General features: G+C 45.2%; 1 protein-coding gene across 1 annotated transcript in view; it reads right to left on the reverse strand.

Annotated features, from left to right (window-relative positions):
- MFSD2B (MFSD2 lysolipid transporter B, sphingolipid) overlaps window positions 1-27,620 on the reverse strand; it is a 139,942-nt gene that overhangs the window by 75,116 nt on the left and 37,206 nt on the right. Inside the window, exon 3 of the mRNA XM_082251176.1 lies at window positions 18,950-19,074. Coding sequence (XP_082107302.1) covers window positions 18,950-19,074 — 125 coding nt within the window. The remainder of the gene's footprint in view (window positions 1-18,949; window positions 19,075-27,620) is intronic.

Here is a 27,620-nt window from a genome sequence, read left to right on the forward strand (position 1 = left end):
GCGACCTGTTAGTTGTCACCGCAGGGTGTCTGTGTAACTGAGCAACAACTTCTGCGAGAGAGATAAGCCTCTGGCGACTCCTTTTCAGACTTTATTGTTTGTCTATGAGTCTCCTGAGAGGGTATGCTGATAAACCCCAGGGTTTATCACCTCCTGTTGCGCTACCGCTATCTGTAGATAAAGCTGTCTCTTTGGCAGATAAAGTCAGTTATTGGGCATGTGCCCTCTCACCAACAGAAGTTTCTCCTTCGCACGCTCCACTGCGGTCTCAGTCCTTTGGCTATATGCCAGCCGCGCGAGGTCTTTCTAGCGGATGACTTCCGATCTCTGCAAACAGCAGTATGACCTCCAGGAATCCGCCTCGTGCTTAAGATGGGACGGTTCAACGTCGTCCCTCCAGGCTAAGAGGCTTTGGCCCAATATCCAGCATCAGTCCTCCACTCTCGCTCGCTGGTTCCTCAGAGTCCAGCGCAGAAAGGCGCCCCCCCCGGCTTAGCCTCTCTCTTCCTTTAAATAACTTCCCCCATAGTGCCGTGCGGTGCAGCCGTGCACCCTGGATCTTGCAAAGCAGCATGGGAGATGTAGTTTCTTCATCTCACCAAAAGGAAGTCACAGCCCGGGAAATTCCATGCAGCTACCACTAGAGGGAGCTAGTTCCTTCTCACATATCAAACAGTATCTTTAGGCATATTTAACCCCGCTACACACTCCCCCCACTTGAGAAACTTTGGTCCCCAAAGAGGTCAACAGTATGTACCCTAGTGCATAGGTTGGCATTATACAACAAAACATTAACATTTCGCTGAAATAAATCAATCTGAATATTTCCAAGTTTGTATTCTGTAAATAGTGCAAACAGTAAAACGATAAAGTGCAATTAATAAACAAATAGGTGATTTCTACAGTGTTAATATAGTGCTGATTTCTAGTGCTTTTATATAGTGCTCCTTTAAAAAGCACATGTGCATTTGCAATTTCTTAAACACTTACATCTTAAAGTTTGTGTTGTAAAATAAAGAAAAAACATCAAAAGGTGAGAAAAGAAAAAAAAAAACATATAGTGAGGTCAGAGCAACAAAATGTGCACAAACATTAACTCACAAAGTAAACCAAACTGTGAACATCAAAAACTGTGCTTATTATAATGGCCAAACCCAATATCCTTATGTACAAACTTAAATGCAAACGTTTTCTACTTCAATACTTTGCTCTCATGATCTCTCACAGACCCCCAAAACTTGGGTGGCTTGTACAGATGTGCCTGGGGGTGAGCTAGGGTTGTCCCCCACCAAATCTACAGTGGAAGAGCTAGGCTGGTCAGAAGGTCTTTTGGAGGTAAAAACAGCTTCTTCCTAACATTCACCCAATTGATCATAGGTCAGTCTCTTAGGTGGGTGAATGACTCTCCTTTCCCTCTGTTCCCGTGGAGGCATGCTCTCAGAGGTACTAGGATCAGGCACTTCTGAGGATTCTTCAATGTCCACCTCCTCATGTTCCAACACAGAGGAACCTGATGGTTCAAGAGCGGTCAGTTCTTCTTCAGAGAAGGGTGCAACCTCCTCCTCAGGATCTTTATACTCAGCTACTTCTTCTGGAAGCATATGAAAGGGTATGAATTCAGGGGCTTCTGCCCGAAGGGCTCCTCTATCAGCCAAGTCAGATGAAGACAGGGAGGCAGGTGTGGGTTCTGGCAACTGAGATGACCACAACCAGTCGGGTACCTCCTCTTCATCTTCCAAATCTTCAGATGGAGAACTTCCCTCTCCCTCATCTGGGAGCGTCGTCTGAGATCTGGTAACTGGTCTGGACCGGCGAGAAGTCGAAGGGGCCACTGACAGGTCTTCCACAGGGGGCATACGAACCGCTTCAGAGAGAGGCAGCAAATGGTTCCGATGCCAAGCCTTCAATGGACCCACACTTCCTTCAGGCCGAATTTGGTACACAGGAAGGTTTGGCAGTTGCTTGCAGATAACATAAGGTTGGGACTTCCAGCGGTCTGCCAACTTGTGTTTTCCCGGGACACCCAAGTTTCTCAACAAAACCCTGTCCCCTGGTTGCAGGTCATGGATCCGAACTTTTAGGTCGAAATTTTTTTTATTCCGCAGGTTCCTGTGGAGCATGCAACCTTCTGGATAGGGCATCTGCATCCCTATTTCCGATTCCTGGCCGATACTTCAGGCTAAAATTGAAGCTAGAGAGGGCAGCCAACCATCGGTGTCCTGTTGCATCCAGCTTGGCCGTAGTCAACAGATAGGTGAGGGGATTATTATCTGTCTTGACAATGAATTCAGCTCCGTACAGGTAGTCTTTCAATTTGTCAACCACTGCCCACTTCAAGGCCAAGAATTCAAGTTTGTGAGTAGGGTAATTCCTTTCAGCAGGCAGTAGGCTCCTGCTCACGTAGGCGACAGGTCGCAGATGACCCTCATGCTCCTGGTAAAGTACCCCCCCCAGCCCATCTCGGCTGGCATCGACATGCAGTTCATATGGTTTTGTGGGGTCCGCATAGGCCAACACAGGGGCAGTGGTTAGGGTTTTCTTCAGCTGAACAAAGGCCCTTTCGCATTCCGGGGTCCACTGATCCTGGATGGATTCCTTAGCCTTCCGGGGTCCCATGGTGGACTTTGCCGGCTTTACCAACTCAGGGACATCATCTTCTTCGTTCTTTAGGAGCTCATTTAGGGGTCGGGCAATCTGGGCGAACCCCTCCACAAACCTCCTGTAATAGGAGCAAAAGCCCAAGAATGACCGGAGTTCGGTCACATTTGTGGGTCTCGGCCAGGAAGCGACAGCATCCAGCTTGTCCGGGTCAGTGGCCACCCCTTCTTCAGACACAATGTGGCCCAGGTAATGGACCGAGGACTGATAGAATTGGCACTTCTCAGGAGAAAGTTTCAGACCTTCTCCATGTAGCCTCTTCAAGACCTTTTCCAACCTCTCCTCGTGTTCTTCCAAAGTTCTGCCAAACACGATAACATCATCCAAGTATACCAGTACCTCTATCAAATTCATATCTCCAACGGTCCTTTCCATCAGCCTTTGGAAGGTAGCAGGGGCCCCGGACAACCCCTGAGGCATGCGATTGAACTCAAAGAACCCCACAGGGGTGATGAAAACTGTCTTCTCCCGATCTTCAGGGTGCATGGGGATCTAATAATACCCACTCTTTAAGTCCATCACACTGATCCACTTCGCCCCTGACAGACTCTGTAGGGCATCTTCGATTCGAGGGGTGGTATACTGGTCTGGGATGGTTCTTCTGTTCAGCGTTCGGTAGTCGATACAAAGCCTCAGAGATCCATTTTTCTTCCGGACTACCACTATCGGAGAAGCATATGGGCTCCTGGATTCTCGGATAATCCCAGTCTTCTTGAGTTCTGCCAGCTGTTGATGTAGATCTTCTAAGTCACCTAAGGGGACTCGCCGGACTCTCTCCCTGAAAGGCTTGTCCTCACTCAGGCGGATCTTATGAGTGGCACTCCTGGCACATCCCACGTCAAACTCGTCCTTAGAGAATATTTTCCTCCATCGAGCAAGTTGTGCCTTGGCCCTCTTCACCCATTCCGGCGGGAGGGCAGCATTTCCAGAGCAGAGCTCCTCTATAACAGCTTCACCCTGTTCCTTTTCTTTAAAATCAATGGGGGCAACTGGGGTAGCCGGGTTGACTTGGCCCAGGAGCACTCTGGCCGGTACCTTCACCGGTGTAGTAGAGGTGTTTCTGACACTCACTAAAACCCTTCCACGGTTTTTCTGTAACACCTTCAAAGGGATCACCTCAGGGATCACTTCTATCTCTCTCTGTCTCTCCTTTTGACCTGATTCAAAGATAATGAAAGGACCCGGCTGTTGCCATGTGAGTTTAACAGAAGCCTTAAAACAGGCCACCTCTCCTGGCTGTAAGACCTTTTCCGCTCTGTCCAACTTCCAGAGTCGTCCAACTCCCTCTGCGGGGGTCTCTTGCTCCAACACTAATCATTGGTAGGCCTGCCGTAGCATGGGATGGATCCTTGGCGCCTGAGCATCTTGTCCCTGGACCAGTTGTATCAGAAGGCGCCTTACCAGGTCAGTGTTTGTTCCTACGATGAGAGAGCTTTTGTTGGCCCCTGGTGGACGAGGACAGACCACCGCTAAGGTGTCGAAGGTTTCCGCTTCACCAGCCACTGATGGGTCAAAGGTCAACTTGATTGGCAGATACCCGTCATAGGGAAAACTTTGGGTCCCGATGCCCCATATCTCCAGATCTTCCAACTTCTGCAAAGGTAGATGGGTAAGATGTTTATCATAGAAGTCTCTATACAAAAGAGTCACCTGGGCCCCTGTGTCAAGGAGGGCTCTTGTGTAAATTCCTTCTACCTGAACCGAGACCACTGGGGAGGGCCCGACCAAGTTAGTTGGAAATTCTCTTGATGTAGCCTTGTTGTCTGATTCAGTTCTCTGTACTCTGGCCCTCTTCTCCTTTTTCTTCCTTGATCTGGGCCCCCGCTGAACCCGGCGTGCATTGATTTTCCTTCCCTCAGTAACCCGGAGTCTAGAACTGGGGATGTTGTATTTGGGCCTGACCCCCTGACTCGGTTTCCCTGATCCTGCACCACTCCTGGAGTCCCTTAAAACTGACGGACACCCGGTTGACTCCTTCACCGGTGTCCTCTGAAGTTTCCCGCTGGCTCGCGAGGTTTCGCGGCAACCTTTCCTGAACTGGGACATACCCTTCTAACATGCCCAACTCCCCCGCAGTTGAAACAAGTTAACAATCTTGCAGGCCGTGGCTCTGGATCTGTGCTGAGACTAACAGGTTCATCTGGCCTCTCCGATATACTCCCCTTGGGTAGAGTGGATACCTGACCAGTCAGGATGGACACCATTTCTATCAACTGAGACACTTGGGTCTTTAGGAGTTCAACTTGAGAGTCACCCTCTCCCACACTTATCACTCTAACCCGGGCAGTTGAGTCAAACTGCCGACTTTTCTTCTTGTTGTCCAACATGACCTCTTCCTCTCTGACCATTCGAATCAGGTCGGGGTATTCTAGAATGCCGCCATCTTGACGAGTTCGTAACAGTATGGCAATGGGATCTAAAGGTTGAGCCCCTTTCAGAACCTGTCGTGCACGAGTCTCATCTATTTTCCGGGGGTCTATTCCTTTCTTTAACAGGATCTGGTGGATAATCCTATCCAGACGTTTAATGAATTCGGACAACTTCTCCCCCTCTTCTTGATAACAGTGGTCCAACTGGTAGAGAAGTTCAGCCGCGTTCTCCGTCCGACCAAACACATCTTGCAGAATGTCCAAATAATCCTGTGCAGTGCAGTTCTTCTTGCTAAGCTTTAGATTACGTACAGCCTCTAATGCAGGTCCCCTTAAACTCTCTGTGATTCTCTGCTTCTTGTGCTGTTCTGGTACCTCCCATTCCTCCAAAGCCTGAGTGGCGGTATCTAACCACTCTTCGAACTCATCTTCTGCTGAAGGCACAGGCTGTTTCCCAGAGAATGTCCGGAGCTTCCTATATCCAGTCATCAGATAGCTCGAGGAGTCCTTAATACATTTTGCTACAATCTCCCCAAGAACAGCACACAGTTCTGAGCTAAAAGTCGACAAAGGTGATGACTCAGGATGCCCTTCTTGGACACCTTTTTCTTGGCTGGATACCCCAGGAGTGGTGGATGAGGGACACGCAGTAGGAACTCCTGGATGTATCAGGAAAAGTTCTGTTTGGTCAGTAGTTTTTACACTGTTTCCGTTGAAATAATCAGGGACCCATTTCCTCCACTCACACAGTGCATACGTGTGTGGGACAGTGGTGTCGGTTTTTATGTCAATCACCCAGAATTTCCTGTCTGTGGATAGTGCCCTTAAAACAGGGAGGAGCTTTTCTTCAGTCCAGGCTTCTCCCTTGATTTCAACCACCAGGCCATTTTCCACTATGACATTCTCTTCCTTGCACCACTCAGCAGCAGCGACAGGATCCATTTCTGCGTGGGAGGGGATTCTGTGGCTGAGAGGGTTGTGTTGCAGGACTGTAGACATCCCGGACGAGCCCCCACGTGTAGCACCACCCCCGCAGGAGCTGCTGAGTATGTTATTGGGTCTACTCCCTGCCTAACAACCCAATCAAATTGGCTCGATCCCTCCTCAGGCACAACTGACCCAGAATAGGACTGGACTATCAAATGGATACACAAGCTGGAACACAGTACTTCAATATGCAACAGTACCCCGTCACCTTCTTTAACAGTAGTCCTTCTGGGTGACACAGTGGAACAGCACACAGGATTGCAATCAATCAAAACTTAGTTTACTATGTATCAAATTGAGTAAGGGAGATACAATACCATACAAGCCCATAAAAGGTTACTTAAAACAACTTTAAAAAGATAAAAGAAATACCCCCACACTCCTCCTTCATTAAGGCTAGACACAGTACCAGATAGGTAGGCCTATCTGAGTCCTTCCCCCAGAGTTCTCTTCTTTCTTCTTGATCTTCGCTAGCAAGGTTATTGAATAGAGCTCATTTGTAATCCAAATTAGGAAATGAAGATCAAGAGAGAGAAAGACAGCGAGCTGTTAGTTGTCACCGCAGGGTGTCTGTGTAACTGAGCAACAACTTCTGCGAGAGAGATAAGCCTCTGGCGACTCCTTTTCAGACTTTATTGTTTGTCTATGAGTCTCCTGAGAGGGTATGCTGATAAACCCTGTTGCGCTACCGCTATCTGTAGATAAAGCTGTCTCTGTCTTTGGCAGATAAAGTCAGTTATTGGGCATGTGCCCTCTCACCAACAGAAGTTTCTCCTTCGCGCGCTCCACTGCGGTCTCAGTCCTTTGGCTATATGCCAGCCGCGCGAGGTCTTTCTAGCGGATGACTTCCGATCTCTGCAAACAGCAGTATGACCTCCAGGAATCCGCCTCGTGCTTAAGATGGGACGGTTCAACGTCGTCCCTCCAGGCTAAGAGGCTTTGGCCCAATATCCAGCATCAGTCCTCCACTCTCGCTCGCTGGTTCCTCAGAGTCCAGCGCAGAAAGGCGCCCCCCCCCCGGCTTAGCCTCTCTCTTCCTTTAAATAACTTCCCCCATAGTGCCGTGCGGTGCAGCCGTGCACCCTGGATCTTGCAAAGCAGCATGGGAGATGTAGTTTCTTCATCTCACCAAAAGGAAGTCACAGCCCGGGAAATTCCATGCAGCTACCACTAGAGGGAGCCTAGTTCCTTCTCACATATCAAACAGTATCTTTAGGCATATTTAACCCCGCTACACAAAACCCCTGTAAACATGAGATCATCACACATTCTCATCCTGAGTAAGGCTGCATCGAGTGACTGTAATGTCAAGTCTACGTGCAGCATTAGCCAAGCTGTCTCCACTTTGTATCTAACAAGAACACAAAAAAGAGACGCTTTGGTAAAAAAGAACAATCTAAGCACACACAATATGACCCTACCATTGGAAAGAATACAAATGTGATGCGGAGTCACATGAATGGGATTTTAGCCAATCCCTACTCTATACAAAACAAACAAAAAGTTAGAGATACACTTTAAAGCTAAACTCCCCAGTCTTTGCCAATGACACTCAAAATTGAGCTCAGGTGCATCCTGTTTCCACTGATCATCCTTGAGATGTTTCTACAACTTGATTGGAGTCCACCTGTGGTAGATTCGGTTGATTGGACATGATTTGGAAAGGCACACATCTGTCTATATAAAGTCCCACAGTTAACAGTGCATGTCAGAGCAGAAACCAAGCTATGAAGTCCAAGGAATTGTCTGTAGACCTCCGAGCCAGGATTGTATCGAGGCACAGATCTGGGGAAGGGTACAGAAAAATGTCTGTAGCATCAAAGGTCCCAATAAGCAAAGTGGCCTCTATTATAAGTAAATGGAAGAATTTTGGAACCACCAGGACTCTCGCCCGGCCAAACTGAATGATCTGGGAGAAGGGTCATAGTCAGGGAAGTGACCAAGAACCCAATGGTCACTCTGCCAGAGCTCCAGCGTTTCTCTGTGGAGAGAGGATAACCTTCCGTAAGAACAACCATCTCTGCTGCACTCCACCAATCAGGACTGTATGGTAGAGTGGCCAGATGGAAGCCATTCCTCAGTAAAAGGCACATGACAGCCCACCAGGAGTTTGCCAAAGGTACCTGAAGGAGTCTCAGACCATGAGAAACAAAATTCTCTGGTCTGCTGAAACAAAGATTGAACTCTTTGGCCTGAATAGCAAGCGTCATGTCTGGAGGAAACCTGGCACCGCTCATCACCTGGCCAAAACCATCCCTACAGTGAAGCATGGTGGTGGCAGCATCATGAATTGGGGATGTTTTTAGTTTAAATGATTTTTATTGCATTTTTCTCAAACAAACAGGTGTGAGTGAACAAGCAGGTGAAATTTAACAGTATAACACGTTAACATAACCATAAACGTCTGGGTAGTGAAAAGCGTCTACAGCAGCTTCAAGCCGTGGAGCAGTATAGTAATGATGTATACATGCCATGCCCTCTAGCGACAAAAGTTGGTAGTGCTTGCATTTAACTTTCACATTTTAAATACTGTCCCCGGGAGGCACACTATTGCCATCTAGCGTTCAAAAAAGAAAAATACAAGACCTAATGCTATCGGGTGAAATCAGTTGTTTAAGTGTTTTTTATACTTTAGTTTTTATAATTTAGTGTCCATTTTTGCCAATTGGATTTTTCTTTTCGGTAGAGCTCATGAGTAGGGGTCATAAGCAATTTAAATATATGGTGAGTTTGAGTAGTATTTATAATCTCTAGGAGAGATGGAGGTTGATCGCACTTCCATTTTCTGGTAATGTTAATTCTAGTTGCTAGGAGTACATTTAATGCTACTTTGCGGGAAAGCTCGTCAAGCTCGGGTTGACGGAGGGATTGTAATTTCTATAATCTCTGAGAGCATTTTGAACACTTCAGCCCATAATGTGAATATGGGGGAACATTCCCACATAATGTGCTTAAGTGTACCCGCTTGGCCACATCCCCTCCAACAGGTGGATGGTGAGTTTGGAGCAAATTTCGCTATGGTGGATGGTGTAAGGTACCACCGGAGGGATATTTTCAGGTGTAATTCCCGAAGAGATGCACTAAGGGCTCTTTCACACGGGCGGTCCGATCAGATCCGCCTGTCAGTTTTTTAGGTGGATCTGATCGGATGCCCCATTCAGCCCTATGGAGCAGCGGATGTCAGCGGTGACATGTCCGCTGACACCCGCTGCCATCCGCATCCGATCCTGTCTGTGAAATCCGGAAGGATGGAAACCCTATTTTCCATCCGTCCTGGGGATCGGATCGGATGAGAGCGGACAGGCGGTCCGCTCTCATCCGATCCCCCATAGAGAGCAGCGGGGGCTGTGACACCTCCCTCTCCTCACTGCAAGCAGAGATGGAGCTGTCATCCGCCGGCTCAGCGGGGATCGCGGATCGATCCCCGCTGAGCAGCACGGATCCGAATACGGAGGCGGACCGTGTGAAAGAGCCCTAACTGTGGCTTTATAGCCTGATGTAAGTGCTGTCTTCCATTGGCGTGGGGTGAATGTGGCCCCTAGTTACAGTGGGGATGTTTTTCAGCTTGAGGAACTGGGAGACTAGTCAGGATTGAGGGAAGATGAATGCAGCAATGTGCAGAGACACCTTTGATGAAAACCTGCTCCAGAGTGCTCTGGACCTCAGATTGGGGTGAAGATTCATTTTCCAACAGGACAACGACCCTAAGCACACAGCCAATATAAAAAAGGAACAAAGGAGTGGCAAAAGGACAACTCTGTGAATATTCTTGAGTGTCCCAGCCAGAGCCCAGACTTGAACCCGATTGAACATCTCTGGAGAGATCTGAAAATGGCTGTGCACCGACACGCCTCATCCAACCTGATGGAGCTTGAGAAGTCCTGCAAAGAAGAATGGGAGAAACTGCCCAAAAATAGGTGTGCCAAGCTTGTAGTATCATACTCAAAAAGACTTGAGGCTGTAATTGGTGCCAAAGGTGCTTCAACAAAGTATTGAGCAAAGACTGTGAATACTTATATACATGGGATTTTTTTTTTTTTTTAATAAATTTGCAAAGATTTTAAATAAACTTCTTTCACATTGTCATTGTGGGGTATTGTTTGTAGAATTTTGAGGAAAATGATGAATTTAATTCATTTTGGAATAAGGCTGTAACATAACAAAAATAGGATTTTTTGTACAGCTTACCTGTAATATCCTTTTCTTATAGTACATCACGGAAAACAGAGCAGGTAATAATGACTGTCTGGGTTATATGCTACCTTTAGGTGAATGGACACTGGCAACCAATAGACAGGAAGTTCCTCTCATATAACCCCTCCCATACAGGAAGACCCTCAGTTTTTTTGCCAGTGTCTTGAAGGTGGTGGTCATGGCTGTTAAAGCTCTTAAAAATCTCAAAAAATGTCCCAGTAATTGGGTGTTCTATCGGATCTATTCAAATAGCTAATGCCGCACTAATGAGCACTGATGGGCACTGATAGGTGGCACTGATAGGCACACTGATGGGCGGCACTGATGGGCAGCACAGATGAGCAGGCACTGACGGGCGGAACTGACTGGCAGCACTATAGGCATTGATTCTGGGCACTGATGGGCATTGTTCTTTAACTTTACAGTAATCAGGGCACTGATGATAAGTGCCCTGATTACCTGTCCTAGGCTCCCTTTTGAGGAGGAACCGCTGATCGGTTCTCCTCGCCACACACTCTGACAGTGTGAGGCGAGTCGAGCCAATAAACGGCACTTCCTCATTTACATGTGACTGGCTGTGATTGGATCACATGGGTAAAGCCGATCACATGGGTAAAGAGCCGCGTCATTTGCTCTTTACCAAGATCAGGGCCACGATCACTGCACTGCGTGCCCCCCCGGGGGCGCGAGAGAGAGGCTGTTCTGGGGTGCTGTCATATGACGTCGTCCCAGAACGAGAGCCGCACCGCTCCTCCGTCATTTGACAGTGGGTGGGCGGCAAGTGGTTAAAGTGTAATATATTGCAGCCTAATAATTCTTAGATGTGATGGCTGCATTCGTTTTCTTCTTTTTTTCCTTTATTTTTAGCTGGTGATCTGGCCAGTAAGTAACACACCTCCTGTATTAGAGTGCCAGCACTCTAGATGAAGGAGCAACAGAGACACCTTTGGAGAGTAGCATTGTCAGTCAGGGGAGAAGGTAGTGTGAGGCAGGCCATACACAGTGCAAATTTCTTTCCTGCAACCACGGATTGCAGGGAGAAATTTGCATGATTATCTCTTCAACACAGGCAGTGCTTACAGGGGAATTCATCCTGCAGAGCCAATGTCTGCTCCCGGCAGAAGAGCGGAGGAAGCCGTCTCTGCCGGGAGAAGACAGTGATTATTGCTAGAAGTTATGGCAGTTAATCGCAAGAGAATCCAGCAGGCTGATCGTACCCAAGTTGCTCGATCGATCAACTTGGTACATTCAGCCTGCCCATTAACGGTTAAATTCTTGGATTGTTCCTGCTGAACTGGCCGAGATTCGATCTGTGTATGGCCGGCCTTAGACTAGCAGATTTAGATGGACTTGGCTATCAAATTGAAGCCAAACTCCAGCTAACATTACAGAGCAACATTTTTTTTTCCTTTTGCGATAATGGTATTACGTTCATAAATAAAAGTTGACCATTGTAAGCACCCCTGTCAGTGGTAAATGGCTTGTCTCAACCCTCTTAATGATGCTTCTGCTGGACAGCTTGGCTTGGTAAAGGACATTGTAAAAGACCAGACTTACTAGGTAGATCACCAGGTGAAAATAAAGAGAATAAAGGCTAAAAAAGAAAATGAATGCAGCTATCATATTAGAATACATACAATAGAATTGGTAAGCTCTGATACATACTATATTACCAAAAGTATTGGGACACCTGCCTTTACACACACATGAATTTTAATGGCATCCCAGTCTTATGGGCCATACACACTATAAGATTTTCTGAAGACTTTTTCCTTTAGACTTACCGAAACCATATAATATGAGGTCAAATCTAAACACTATCAATTTGTATGCAATCTGGCAGGCCCTTGCACTACATAGAAAATTTAAATCTGAAGGAAATCTAACCACAAAAGTTGGATAGTGTGTATCCAGCTTAAAGCCTCGTACACATGCAACGAATTTCCGCCGACCGGTCATCCGTCTTTTGTCCAGAGTTGTGTTTTGTTGGTTGGAATGTGCCTAGACTGCACACGAATTTCCCCGCACGACAAAATTCTACTTCAGAAGTGATGTCATGTGTTGGTTTGCTTTCTTTGTGTTCTTTCTTCTCTGAGCATGCCTAGTCTTGCTCATAAGATTTTTCCCCATCGAAATCTGTACTGACTGCACGAAAATCGGACGTGTTTTGACAGAGGACAAAAATTTTATAGCCTGCACACCAGGCCTTTAAGCCCCGTACACACGAGTACCTATATGATATTTTTATCGAAATCTGTACTAATGAGACGAAAATCGGACGTTGTTTTGACAGTGGACAAAAATTTTACAGCCTGCACACCAGGATTTTTTCGGCCGAAAAGTCGGAGTCGGTTGTTGAGAGCACCATACTAACAAGCCGAAAATCGGCAGATCGGTTGTCGGACGAAAATTCCCGGCCGAATTTAGACTCGTGTGTACGGGGCTTTAGTCTGTAGGGTTCAGTATTGAGTTGGCCCACCTTTTTGCAGCTATAACAGCTTCAACTTTTCTGGGAAGGCTGTCCACAAGGTTTAGGAGTGTGTCTATGGGAATGTTTGATTCCAGAAGAACATTTGTGGAGTCAGGCACTGATGTTGGATGAAAAGGCCTGGCTCGCAGTCTCCACTCTAATTCATCCCAAACATGTTCTATCAGGTTAAGGTCAGGACTCTGTGCAGGCCAGATAGTTCCTCCACCCCAAACTCACTCATCCATGTCTTTATGGACCTTGCACTGGTGTGCAGTCATGTTGGAACAGGAAGGGGTCATCCCCAAACTGTTCCCACAAAGTTGAGAGCATAAAATTGTCCAAAATGTCTTGGTATGCTGACACCTTAAGAGTTCCCTTCACTGTAACTAAGCGGCTAAGCCCAACACCTGAAAACACCCCCACACCAAAATCTCCCCTCCACCAAATGATTTGGACCAGTGCACAAAGCAAGGTCCCAATACTTTTGGTAATATAGTGTATAAAATACATTTTTGTTTTTGAATTTAATACCACTTTAACCACTTGCCGGCCGCCGCACGACTATTTACTGCGGCGGTCAGCCCATCACAGGCAAAGCGACGTAGTACTACGTCACTAGCCTGTGAGGGTCTCGGGAGTGAGCGAGCGCGCGCCGCCGGAGGCGCGCTCCCGCGCGGTCACAAACCTACCGCGCGTGTGACCGGCGGACCCGTCCGTCCGTCGGTCACTCGCGATTGTCGGTGGAGAGGGAGAAAGGCAGGCGGCTGATGTAAACAAGCCACCTGTCATTCTCCCCTGTGTAGGACTAGTGATCATACGGTTCTACTATGTAGGACCGTTGATCACTGTTCCTACAGCTCAAGCCACAGCCAATCACAGTTAGAATCACGCCCCTAGGGACACACATAACCCCTCCCTCTAGAATAAAGTTAACCCCTTCACTGCCAGTGTAATTTTACAGTAACAGTGCATATTTATAGCACTGATTACTGTAGTAATGTTACTGGTAACCCCAAAAGTGTCAAAAATGTCAGTCAAGGGTTCAATCTGTCCGCCGCAATGTCGCAGTACCGCAAAAAAAAAAATCGCAGATCGCCGCCATTACGCGTTAAAAAAAAAAAACAACAAAAATGGCAAAAATCTTTCCCTTTGTTAGTAAACGCAATAACTTTTGCGCAAACCAATCAAAATACGCTTTTTGCGATTTTTTTTTTTTACCAAACATAGGTAGCATAAAACAAATTGGCTGAAATGTTAAAAAATGTTGATTTTTACATTTTTTGGGGGGGGGGGAATTTCATATAAAAAAATGTGAAAAATATTGTTATTTTTGTAAAATTGTCGCTTTTTTTTTGTTTATAGCGCATGATCAAAAAATCGCACAGGTGATCAAATACCACCAAAAGAAAGCTCTGTTTGTGGGAAAAAACGGACGTCAAATTAGTTTAGGTACAGCATCGCACGACCGCGCAATTGTCCGTTAAAATCACGCAGTGCCGAATCGCAAAATAGGCCCTGGTCAGGAAGGGGGTAAAATCTTCTGGGGCTTAAAGCGGAGTTCCACCCGAAATTTATACTTACCTCCATCTTCTCGCTCCCGGTCACCTGAAAAACAAATGGATAATCGCAATTTTTTTTTTTTTTTCACTTACCTTTTAGAGAAAATATACTCACCTTACTTCCTTCTTCCTCCCCTCGGCGGCCACGGCGATTCGTCACTTCCTGGCTTTTGCAATGATTCCTGGGAGCTGAACGTCATCGCTCCCAGGAATCATTGCGCCTGCACCGGCCCCGACGTCAGTTCCGGGGCGCGCGCGTCATTCCCTTCTAAACAGCTTCTGGGCATGCCCAGAAGCTGTGGAGGGATGACGCGCGCGACCCGGAAGTGACGTCGGGGCCGGTGCAGTGCATCGTGGGACCGAAGAAGGAGGAAGAGGACCGAAGAGGACGCGGAAGAGGATCGCGCTGGCTTCAAGCTGCCCACACCCGAGATGGCAGCGCTGGAGAAGACAATTTCAAGGTAAGTATTTCTCCTGAAAGGTAAGTGCAACCCGGGACAGATCAGAGGCTAGCCATTGTGGAATGTGCTAGCCCTGACTGTCCTGGGGGTATTTTTATAAAAAAATGTATAACTAGGGTGGAACTCCGCTTTAAGTGGTTAATAAATACAGAGCAGCAATCATTTATGATTTTTATTCCAGCCTGGAGCTCACCCTTAACTTCCTGACCTGGGGGATTCCCGTCAAGAGGTGAATCTAACCCTTTCTCGCTCTACCAAAAACTAAGGCTGGCCATACACTATACAATTTTCTTATTCAATTTCCTTTAGATTTACCTTAAACTATGTAGTGCAAGGGCCTGCCTGACTGCATACAAATTGAAAGTGTTTAGGTTTGACCCTATATTACATGGTTTTGGTAAATCTAAAGGAAAGTTGAACAAGAAAATTGTATAGTGTATGGCCAGCCTTAGAAAATTTCTGAGCTTTTAGGAACAGATGAGTGACAATATTACAAATTAAAAAAAAAAAATCCTGATTATTTTGCAAAGAATGAACCGCAAAAAGAATCCCCTCCAAAGGACAAAAGGACAATGCAGGTCAACAGTTCGGTGGAACAATGAGGAACCTTTGAGTGAGGTTCTGTGACGCTCTGTGGCATAATGGGCTGTTCAGGGAGGGTGGTGATTACATGGCCTGAATGTGCAGTGATAATGAAAACAGCCCGTTCTAGCAGGGTCTGCCTAAGCTCAATGTTCTGACCTCTCCAGCTGCCAACAAGGAAGATACATAAGACATATCCACTAAGGAGGGCAAAGAATAATGTGCAACACCCAGTATCCAATAAACCAAATAATCAACCAACCAATCAGAAATCATTTCTCATTAATCTGCCTTAAGTAAACTGATGAACTACAACATTCTGTACACAATTGTTTCTGTTGGGACTGCCTAGTTCAAGATCCACAATGGTCAGAAATGAAAATGTTCTATTTACACTTGGCAGAACACATCCTTATCTATTGAAAGACCCTCAATTTTGATCAAGGCAAGTGGACCCTAGCACCTTCTTCTGTTTTCCCAGAAAGGGCTTTGTTTAACAAGAGGTTGCAGTACCTCCCAGAAGCCACATGAAAGGCTTGCTGACTAATTAACTTGCATTCAATTAATGTGGACAATCACTCCCCACAACTACTTTCCCCACTCTCCTTTCATAGAATTGCATTTTTTTTTTATTATTTAATAAATACCTTTTTTTCTATCTACTTTCAGACCTCTGCCTAGGCAAGAATGATGTAGCCACCAGGGTCCTGTGGCCTACTGGCAGGGCTCCTGTTAGAAATCCCGGGGCCCCCGTACAGCCTACCTGGCAGCCCCCCCCACAATATATCAAGACAATATTTTCACTAAAAAATACACTAAAATCAATGCAGAGATGTATAGTAACTAAGTAGAACTACTTCATTACTGTACTTAAGTACGGAAAGGTGGTATCTGTACTTTCCTAGAGTAGAATTTTTTTCTCCTACTTCCACTTTTACTTCACTACATTTTTTCAATGATTTCAATACTTCTACTCCAATATTTTTTTTTGTGCTGCATAGTTACTCGTTACTATTATAAAAATTACCACTGCCAGAACAGTAGATGGCAGGTTTCATGAAGCTCAAAACATGTGTATTATCAGCGAATACGAAAATAAATGCTACTGAATGTATAAATAAAAGCTGCATTTGAAATAATAAAAAACAATATGATGTTCAAACTTTTGACTTCTTTCTTTAATAACTACATAACACAGTACTTGTACTTTTACTTTCAGTACTTGAGTAGCAAACTTTAAAAAAAAACTACTTGCAATACTTAAGTACAAAAAATGTTGAATACTTTAGTACTTCTACTCAAGTCACTTTTTGATCGAGCACTTCCACTTCTACTCAAGTCACTTTTTGATTGAGCACTTGTACTTTTACTCAAGTATGGGTTTCGAGTACTTTATACAACTCTGAATCAATGTTAGCGGACACAAACATAACAGAGAATTTGTGTGAATTAGCCCTTAATTGTTTTTTACATTTAAAATATATATATATATATATATATATATATATATATATATATATATATATATGTATTTTTTTTTAAATGTTTCAAATTATTTTATTTTACATTTTTTTAAATTATTTATTACAATGTATAAATATTATTATTTTTTATTTTTTTTATTTTTTTACAATATGTTTTTTTTTTTACAGGACTGGGAAGCCTGCAGTGCTGCGGGAGGCGGGGAGGGATCAGAAGCAGGCAGAATAGGGAGGGGGATCAGTGTCTGGGAAGCAATTACAGGAATGATGTCCTGTGTCTGTGTGTCTCTCCCAGCAGCAGCTAAAAGCTGGCAAGAGGGGGAGAAACTGGCTTTCAGCTGCTGCAGAGAGCCGCACAGGGCTTCCTTTTGTATTTGCCCCTCTGCTTGACCACACCAATTCTCCATGCTGTTGGGCCCCCCTCTGTGCCTGGGCTCCCTACAGGAGGACTGGTGGTCCCCCCCATCAGCAGCCCTGCCTACTGGGATATTCATGTCACCCATCCCAGGAGGCTTTGGATGAGCAATCACACTGACACTGCTCCAATGGTGTAAACTTCATTGGGAATTCGACACTTCCAATAGTGTTGATCTCCTGGGTCCTACACAGCTCTCACTGGTTACTGTTGCTGACCTCCATATCATTACAGTAGACAGCAGTGACAAGGAGTCAGAAATAGCAACCAGTGAGTGCCATGGAGGACTCAGCAAAGATACATGCCCGGAAATGTTTATTTCTCAGCAGACTTCCGGAGACAATTTTACAACATCGTGATTGACAGGCATTTGCATTGCTGGATGGTGTCACTGGTGGTAAGAACATGGGCGGCCACCAGATCCCTAACAACCAGCCAGACAGGCCCGAAGCAAAAAAATAAAAAAAAAATAAGCGCAGAGCCTCATGATGGGGTGGACAGGGACACGGAAAGAAAGGGTTAATTACTTGGGGATCAGCTAGAGGTCAAGGTTGGGGATTGGGCAGTTTAGGGTAGGTGGGGTTACATGCAGGGTAACACTGGGGGGGGGGGGGCTTATGGCTTTGCAGCAGTACCTCGTGGACCGTGGAGAAGGAAGAATCCCCGCCCTCCCGCCCTTGTGTTCCGACTATTGTTTGTTGTCACATTAAAAAAAAAAAATAAGGGTTAACTATTTCGAAATGTTGTGATTTTATGCGTTGGCGGTTGGGGGACTTTGGAGGCGTTTAACAGTTTTTAGTAAAGTGCATAGGGTGACCCATCTAAGGTATGGAGCCCTCTAGTGTATCCCGATTAATAGTGGATTAACCGGGAAGTGGTAACAAGGAGGTATCAGTGGTGAAGTGTGTTTGTTCCCGAGCTGGTGTTGCGCGGCTGGGGACCGTTGAATTTGTGACGCTGATACACAGTTTTAATTGGATTTTTTGGTGCCTCCCAAGACCAACAACCTTTTTTATGTGGTACTGGATTATTTATGGTTTCTGTTGTAAGAAAATGTTATTTGGTTATTTGTTAATAAAATGGCCTACTAGGCCAAAATTTTCTCCAAGTCTGGTGTCACTAGCATTTGTTTAGAGTCTAGGAAAATGGGCAGTGTGTGTTATTTTAATATCGAGTGTGTGCCTCTGTAATACCCTAATCATGGGCAGGAAGCTGTCACGTTTAGCAGTGGTAGTAATACCGCTGCTAAATGTTCCATTACCCACTGCAGTCAGAGGTTTGGCTTGGCCAAACACCCATTTAGTTTGGCAGTTCACCAAACTTCCAAACAAGAACAATTCTATCTGAACATGGATTCAGAACAAACTGGGAGCTCCTCCCTCCTCATGACTAAAACACACAGTGACTCTGTCCCTCTACAAAAGTTTCCCAGCAAAGGTAAACCGGTAATTGAAGATAGCAAACATTTACCTTTTCCGCTGCCCGTGCCGCCAAACCCATGACAGTTGAATGTGCCTGGTGGGGATAAGTCATAGGTGTCAGAACGCCAGCAGCCGCCAGCTCCCCCCACAACCAGGATCCCTAAGCAGGAAGCTGTAACATTTAGCAGCTGCTAAATCCATCACTTCCTGCTGCAGCCAGAGGTTTGGCTTAGCCAAAAACCTATTTAGTTTGGCTGCACATTGTACCTCCTTATTAACCCTGGTCTACATACGAATAGTAAAATTGTAAATACAGGCTTAGCAATGTCTGGATGCAAGGGCCATCCCTTACCATGGCATCAATCGGCCAATTCTTGTCCATTTACTCTTATTAATGAAAAATCCAACAATGGGGTCTGTGATTCCACCCCAGGTTTTCCCAATGCACAGAACCAGGGAGGCTTCAAAAGGTGTGATCTGGAAAACAAACAGGAATTAACTGGTTAATGAAATAAAAAGTAACCTATCGGAGTGTATGTCTTTGCCAATGTGGCTACAGTGAACTGATAGCTGACTCATCTGCTCTGCTTGCCTGCCACCATGCTAGACCAAGGAGAACACTATGAAAACAAAAGAGAAAGGACAAGCGCAACCTCCGTAGTGTAGTAAACAAGGTGAACAATATTTATTAATAATTAAAACACACTCACAAAGGGGAAGCTTGTGCAAAGTGGTAAAAGTCAACGCTGCTGCCTCTGGAGCCCGGAGCCGCTGTGGAGTTCCCCTGCTTCAACTGTGAGCAGAGGGAGAAGAGCTGCTGCAGGAAGACAACCCAACCAGGGATGGAAGCCGGAGCTCAGATGGAGAGGATGCCTGACACCACTGGGGGTGCGCTGTGAGATAGGGACGCGTTTCAAAACATTTTGCTTCTTCTTCAACGTATCTAAAACATGCTACCCGCCTAAAATAAATACAGTTCTTTTTTTTTTTTTTTTTTTGAAAAATTCTTTTTATTGAGTATTGCAACAAGAAAAATACAGACAACAACAAATACCAGTCCCTGTTACAGGCGGGACTGCACAACAACCCAAACATAACCCACCCCACCCCCCAACCCCTGGGCAGCGCATCCAACAGAACAGAGTAATAGGGCCCCGAGGCGACTGGAGCGGAGCAGCCCACCCCCAGCCGCCCTTCCATCCATAACGGTGCAGGATACAAATACAGCACATTACAGCTGGATCAGAACATGGAACTAAAAATAATGGAGACATCCCCAGACTGAGAAGAAAAAAAAACTAGAGAAAGATCAGGCCTAAATAGACAACTACGGTGGAGTCGTTACCTAAATGAAACTATCCCACTGTCTCTGTAGATTCCACCCAAACCTTCCACACCTTCTCAAATTTTCGGAGACAACCCCGGGACACATAGGTAGCCTTATACAAAGGTAAGACAGCATTTACCAGCCCCTTCCAAAATTCAAACGAAGGAGGGGACACCTTCCAGTGCAACAAGATAGCTTTCTTGGCATAGAATAGCAGGATAATCAATAGCGTCCTATGGGCCACCAAAGGGACCACCTCCTCCACCAGGCCCAGGAGACAGACGCTCTGGGTCAACGGAACCGGAGTCAAAAGCACCCTCCCAAGACAGGAGACAACCTCCGACCAGTAGCGCCAAACCAGAGCACAGTCCCAGAATATATGACGTGCATCCGCCGGAGCAGCCAAGCAACGCCAGTGGATGCAGTCGGGAAGATCTTGGCCAACCGGGCTGGCGTATAGTACAACCTGTGGAGAAATTTAAATTGGATAAATTTGTCCCTAGCTGCAACCAGGTGTTTAAAGGGATCAGTCCACAGGTCATCCCAGTCATCCCCCTGCAGGTCAGGAATGTCCTCCGTCCACCGCTGTCTACAGCGTACAATACCCGGGGGGGGGGGGGTCAAAATAAATACAGTTCTATTCAAAATTATTCAACCCCCACTGAAATTGATTGTTTTGGCCAGTTTGACATTGATTTTGATCATTCAGTCATCCTGCTTACAATTAAATCAAAGAGGCACGTGTAGGTCAGACAAATATAACATAACATTTATAATGAAATAACCACAAATGTCTTTTCTGTGCTCACATCATTATCAGTTTTATTCAACCCCCAAGTGACATTCAATCTTAGTACTTAGTACAACATCCTTTTACAGTTATAACAGCTTTTAAACGTGAAGCATAGCTTGACACAAGTGTCTTGCAGCGATCTACGGGTATCTTCGCCCATTCGTCATGGGCAAAAGCATCCAGTTCAGTCACATTCTTAGGCTTATGCACTGCAACTGCTTTCTTTAAGTCCCACCAGAGGTTCTCAATCGGATTTAAGTCTGATGACTGTGATGGCCACTCCAAAATGTTCCAGCCTTTAATCTGCAACCATGCTCTAGTGGACTTGGAGGTATGCTTGGGATCATTGTCCTGTTGAAAGGTCCAACGTCTCCCAAGCCTCAGGTTTGTGACGGACTGCATCACATTATCATCCAATATCTCCTGGTACTGAAGAGAATTCATGGTACCTTGCACACGCTGAAGCTTCCCTGTACCTGCAGACGCAAAACAGCCCCAAAGCATGATTGACCCCCCGCCATGCTTCACAGTAGGCAAGGTGTTCCTTTCTTCATAGGCCGTGTTCTTCCTCCTCCAAACATAGCGTTGATCCATGGGCCCAAACAGTTCTAATTTTGTTTCATCAGTCCACAGAACACTATCCCAAAACTTCTGTGGTTTGTCCACATGACTTTTGGCATACTGCAGTCGACTCTTCTTATTCTTTGGAGACAGCAAGGGGGTGCGCCTGGGAGTTCTGGCATGGAGGCCTTCATTACGCAGTGTGCGCCGTATTGTCTGAGCAGAAACTTCAGTACCCACATCTGACAAATCTTTTCTCAGTTCCTCAGCAGTCACACGGGGACTTTTCTCCACTCTACTCTTCAGGTAGCGCACAGCAGTCGAAGTCAGCATCTTCTTTCTGCCACGACCAGGTAGCGTTTCAACAGTGCCCTTTGTCTTGAATTTGCGAATGATGCTTCCTATGGTGTCTCTTGGTATGTTTAACATCTTTGCAATCTTCTTATAGCCATTGCCCTTCCTGTGAAGACTAATCACCTCTTCTCTTGTCTTCCTGGACCATTCTCTTGACTTCACCATGTTTGTAACCACACCAGTAAATGTCTAGAAGGAGCTGAGTATCACAGCCATTTTAAAGCTGCCTAATTGGTGCTTATTAGGCTTTATTGCTGCTCCCTGACATCCACAGGTGTTTTCAATACCTTATTGAAAACACTTCAATGAACCTCTGTTCTTCAGAGTGGTAGTCTTTAAGGGGTTGAATAATTGTGTCAATGAAGAATTCACAAAAGAAACATTTACTACTGTATTACAAAACCAAATGATGTCATTTTAGTTGCATATGGTTCTTTAAGAAGTCCTTGTAGGATTTCATTCTGAGTACAATTACAAATGTACACTAAATTCCCTAAAACCCTTTACAGCATTGGGGGGGTTGAATGATTTTGAATACAACTGTACAGCACTATAGGGGCAGGTCCAGGAATGGCTGAAACTGCTAATCATGAGGGCCAAAAAGCCCCATGTGCTGGTAACAGGAGCCAGCTGCAGCCACAAATGGCAGAGTGTAGGAGCAAGGGTTGAACTGCTTCACATGTCATATACCCTAATAAGAGCCAACAATAAAATGGTGTCTGTGTCAGTGTAAAATATGTATATACTGTACATATACACTGCTAAAAAAAATTAAAGGAACACTTTGAAACACATCAGATCTCAACTGGGAAAAATATCATGCTGGATATCTAGACAAATATGGACTGGGTAATGTGTTAGGAAGGAAAGGATGCCCCATCTTTTGATGGAAATAAGAATGATCAACCTACAGAGGCCTGAATTCAAAAGACACCCCGAAAATTAAAGTGAAAAATGATCAAGCAGGCTAGTCCATTTAGCTGAAATTTTATTGCAGCAACTCAAAATGGTACTCAGTAGTTTGTATGGCCCCCACGTGCTTGCCTGCATGTCTGACAACATTGTGGCATGCTCCAAATGAGACGACGGATGCTATCTTAGGGTATTTCCAACCAGATCTGGACCAGGGCATCACTGAGTTCCTGAGCAGACTGAGGTGCAACCTGGTGGCGTCCCAAAGGCGTTCTATTGGATTTTGGCCAGGCTATTGTGGGGGCCATTTAATAATATCAACTCCTTCATCCTCAAGGAACTGACTGCATACTCTCGCCACAAGGCTGGGCATTGTCGAGGAACCCAGGACCCACTGCACCAGTGTAGGGTCTGACAAGGGTTCCAAGGATTTCATCCCAATACCTAATGGCAGTCAGGATGCCATTGTCTAGCCTGTAGAGGTCTGTGTGTCCCTCCATAGAGATGCCTCCCCAGACCATTACTGACCCACCACCAAACCGGTAATGCTGAATGATTTTACAGGCAGCACAACATTCTCCACAGGTTCTCTAGACCCTTTCCAGTCTGTCACCTGTGCTCAGGGTGAACCTAATCTCATCTGTGAAAAGCACAGGGTGCCATTGGCAGATCTGTAAATTCTGGTGTTCAATGGCAAATGTCAATCGAGCTCAACAGTGCCGGGCAGTCAGTACAGGACCCACTAGAGGACGTCGGGCCCTCAGGCCATCCTCAAGAAAGTCTGTTTCTGATCGTTTGGTCAGAGACATTCACACCAGTGGTCTGCTGGAGGTGATATGGTAGGGCTCTGGCAGTGCTCATCCTGTTCCTCCTTGCACAAAGGAGCAGATCCAGTCCTGCTGGTGGGTTAAACAGGGTCGCCATCAGGGGGGGACAGCCAATACACTTGTATGGGGCCCGAGCAGTCTAGAGACTGATTGAATTTATTTATCCACTAGTCTTTTTTTCCTCCGGGACTAATGATTTTCTGTTCCACCGTCCTTTACAAGAAAATTACTTTTTAACTGGGTTTCTACCACCAGGGTGTTTTTTTACTCTTGTATACCTATTGACTATCCAACCCAGATGAGCACCATACACAGTCCAATTGTTTCCGTTTATAATTTCATGGTCTGCTGACAACATGTGCAGTGCTGATCAAAACATTTATGCGTTGATTCTATACAGGCATTATATGGGCTGCTATCACTACTGGTAAAGGGGGCAGTCATTAGGGGGGTAACATGCTGGTGCTGCAGAGGTTTGTGAACAGAGCAGATATAAGACACTGAATGGAGGGGCTTTAATATAACTAATGGAAGGGCACCCTTATAATGAAAGATAATAGACAAACTTATATGTGTGGCACATATAAGTGGGGAAAGTGGGGAAAATAATTATTTGACCCTCTGCAGATTTTGTATGTTTGCCCACTTACAAAGAAATAAAGGGTCTATAATTTTTTATCATAGGTGTATTTTAAATGATAGAGACAGAATGTGAACCAGAAATCCAGAAAAAAAAAACTCATGATACAAATGTTATAAATTGAGTTGCAGTTCAGTGAGTAAAATAAGTATTTGATTCCCTACCAACCAACAATAATTCTGGCTCCCACAGACTGGCCACAGTATGTGCTCATGTGGTACACAGATTAGTCCTGTCAATTTAAGAAGGTGCCGTTATGTGTATAAAAGACACCTATCCACAGAATCTTACTTCCATACAAACCTTACCATAATAGGCAAGACCAAAGAGCTGTGAAAGGATGTCAGGGATAAGATTGTAGACCTGCACAAGGCTGGAATTGGCTACAAGACGACCATCAAGAAGATTGGTGAGAAGGAGACAACTGTTGTAGCGATTATTCACAAATGGAAGAAATACAAAATAACCATCAATTGCCCTCGGTCTGGAGCTTCATGCAAGATTTTGCCTCATGGGGTAAGGATGATCATGAGAAAAGTGAGGGTACAGCCCAGAACTACATGGAAGGAGCTTGTGAATAATCTCAAGGCAGTTGGGACCACAGTCACAAAACAAACCATTGGTAACACAATACGCCAACATGGATTAAAATCCTGCGGTACCCACAAGGTCCCCCACCTCAAGAAGGCACATGTATAGGCCATATGAAGTTTGCCAATGAACATTTAAATGATTCAGAGAAGGATTAGGAGAAAGTGCTGTGGTCAGGTGAGACCAAAATTAAGCTCTTTGGCATTAACTCGACTCCTTATGTTTGGAGGAAGGAAAACGCTTCCTTTGACCCTAAGAACACCATCCCTACAGTCAAGCACGGAGGTGGAAAAATTATGCTTTGGGGCTGTTTTTTTCTCTGCCAAATGTACATGTCAACTTTGCCCTATAGAGCGGGCCAGTGGATGGGGCCATGTATTGTAAAATCTTGGATGAGAACCTTCTCCCCTCAGCCAGAACATTGAAGATGGGTCGTAAATAGGTCTTCCAGCATGACATGGACCCAAAAGAAAACATAACAAGTTAACAAAAGGAGTGGTTCAAGAAGAAGCACATTAAGGTAATGGAGTGGCCTAGCCAGTTTCCAGCCCTTAATCCCATAGAAAATTTATGGATGGAGCTGAAACTTCGACTTGCCAAGTGACAGCCAAGAAACCTTTAGAGAAGATCTGTAAAGAGGAGTGGACCAAAATCCCTTCTGGGGTGTGTGCAAACCTGGTAACCAGCTACAAGAAATGTCTTACCTCTGTGCTTACTAACAAAGGTTTCTCTATCTCTACCAAGTACTAAGTCATGTTTTGCTTGGGGATCAAATACTTATTTTACTCACTGAACTGCAACTCAATTTATAACATTTGTATCATGTGTTTGTTCTGGATTTTTGGTTGATATTCCGTCTCTATCATTTAAAATATACCTACGATAAAAAAAAATGATAGATAAGTGCGTAAACTTCCAAAATCTGAAGGGGATTAAATAATTATTTTCCCCATTGCAAGTTGTTTTGGGAAAGCACAGCAGCCTAAGACCCAGTTCGAAATGGGGCGACTTGTCAGGCGACCTGGTCACCTGACAAGTCGCCGTGGGTCGCCTGCCATAGAGTAGCACAGGACCTGTTCTAATAGGAGCGACACAAGTCGCTCCGACTTAGAAAAAGGGTCCTGAGCTTCTTTGGGGCGACCTGGAGCGACCTGCATTGACTTCAATGATATGAAGTCCGTGCCGGCCGCTCCGAGGTCGCGGTGCGAGCTGCGCACCGCGATTTTACAGGTCGCCCCGGCAAGTCAGGTCGCGCCTGTGTGAACCGGCACATACAACACCATAAATGTTTTTCTTTGGGGCCCCAAGCCCATTAAGCTCCATGTAAATCTGAAGATATGGCAGGTTGTGTACACCTGTATTCTGCTCACTTCTACACATCCTATTCCAAGGATCTTTGGAGATGGGTATGACCTCCCAAGGTGTTTACAACCCTGACTATAAAAACAAATGAGGTACACAAGACACGTCAGTTGCCACCTGTAGTAAACCAGGTGAATGAGTGTAAGAGTTCTGTAAATAACCAGATTTCTTGTGATTTCAAAAGACTTCTCAATATGGTCTATTATCAGCCTGCTGCCTACATTTCATTTGTGTACATGGCTTGTATAGACACTGAATAATAAAGGAAACCCACACACATTTTTTTCAAGCTCCCAAAAGCCACATAGCACAGACACAATCAGGGGAACAAACAAGCCAGCACCATAAAACGTTTGTATAAAGCTACGCTCCAATCAGGATTTGAATTTGCTTTGAATTGATGCTGACCCGAAGGACGCAGCATAACTGGCATTCATTGTCTGCAGCTGGTTGCCCAACTACATTCCCGGGGATGTTGATTTCAACTTCTGAATGTCTTTAAATGTAAACCTGAAAAGGATACAGGTCAAGTATTTCCAATTTTCCAGTTTGTGTACCCATAAGGCCTCATGCACACAGGACGCTTTGCAAAGTCTCCTAGAAGCCTTTCCTCCTGGCAGCAGCTTTTTGGCAGCCTAATGCTTGTAAATGTGTCTATAGCTTTTACAAGTATTAAGGGTGCGTTTACAGGCGTCAAGAGCTTGGGCGGTAATTCATTTTATTGGCCAGAATAATAATTTATTCTATCAATTGAAATTAATTAACGCTAAAACGCTAAACGTGGCTAGCATTTAGGTGTGTTAGCAGCGTCGAGAGTTTTTTTCTGCCAAAACTGCTGCTTCTGGATGCATTGGCAGTGAGTTATTTCTAACCTTTAAAAGCTCCTGCCACTAAATGCTGCTAAAAGCCTATATGTGCATGGGTACATAGGATAACATGGAGGGGAGTTTAGAGCTAAAAAAAGGCTGATGCACCTTGAAGCAGCTGCAAAAACATCTAGTATGCATGAAGCCATTATGTACCATCAGATTGTAATGTGGCAAGGTACGGTTGGCAGCTAGTTTAGTAATGATAGCAATAATAAGGTTGCATGTATTTAAAAATAGCTAGTATAAGTAAATGGATCCTGTCATTATACACTGCCCGGCCAAAAAAAAAAAAAAAAGTCACCACCTGGGATTAACTAAGCAACTAACTACTAAACTAAGCATGCAGTAACTCTCCTATTGAGTAGTCACTGCATGTGCCCAAAGAATAAGTTCAGCTGACTATCTGAATATACTGAATGTCCGGGTTATTCCATCAATAGATTTTATCTTACCTGATGGCACAGGCATTATCAAAGGTGACAATGCTAGGATTCATTGGGCTCAAATTGTGAAACAGTGGTTCAGGGAGCATGATACATTATTTTCATACATAGATTGGCCACCACAAAGTCCAGAACTGAACCCATTGAGAATCTTTGGGATGTGCTGGAGAAGGCTTTGCGCAGGGGTCCGACTCTCCCATCATTTGATGAAAAATGAATGCAACACATGACGGAAATAAATCTTGTGACATTGCAGAAGCTATTCGAAACAATGCCACCGCGAATGCATGACGTAATCCAAGCTAAAGGCGGTCCAACAAAATATTACAGTGTGTGACTTTTTT

The sequence above is a fragment of the Pelophylax lessonae genome, assembly GCF_965119305.1.
Source record: "Pelophylax lessonae genome assembly, chromosome: 3".
NCBI classification, from domain to species: Eukaryota; Metazoa; Chordata; class Amphibia; order Anura; family Ranidae; genus Pelophylax; species Pelophylax lessonae.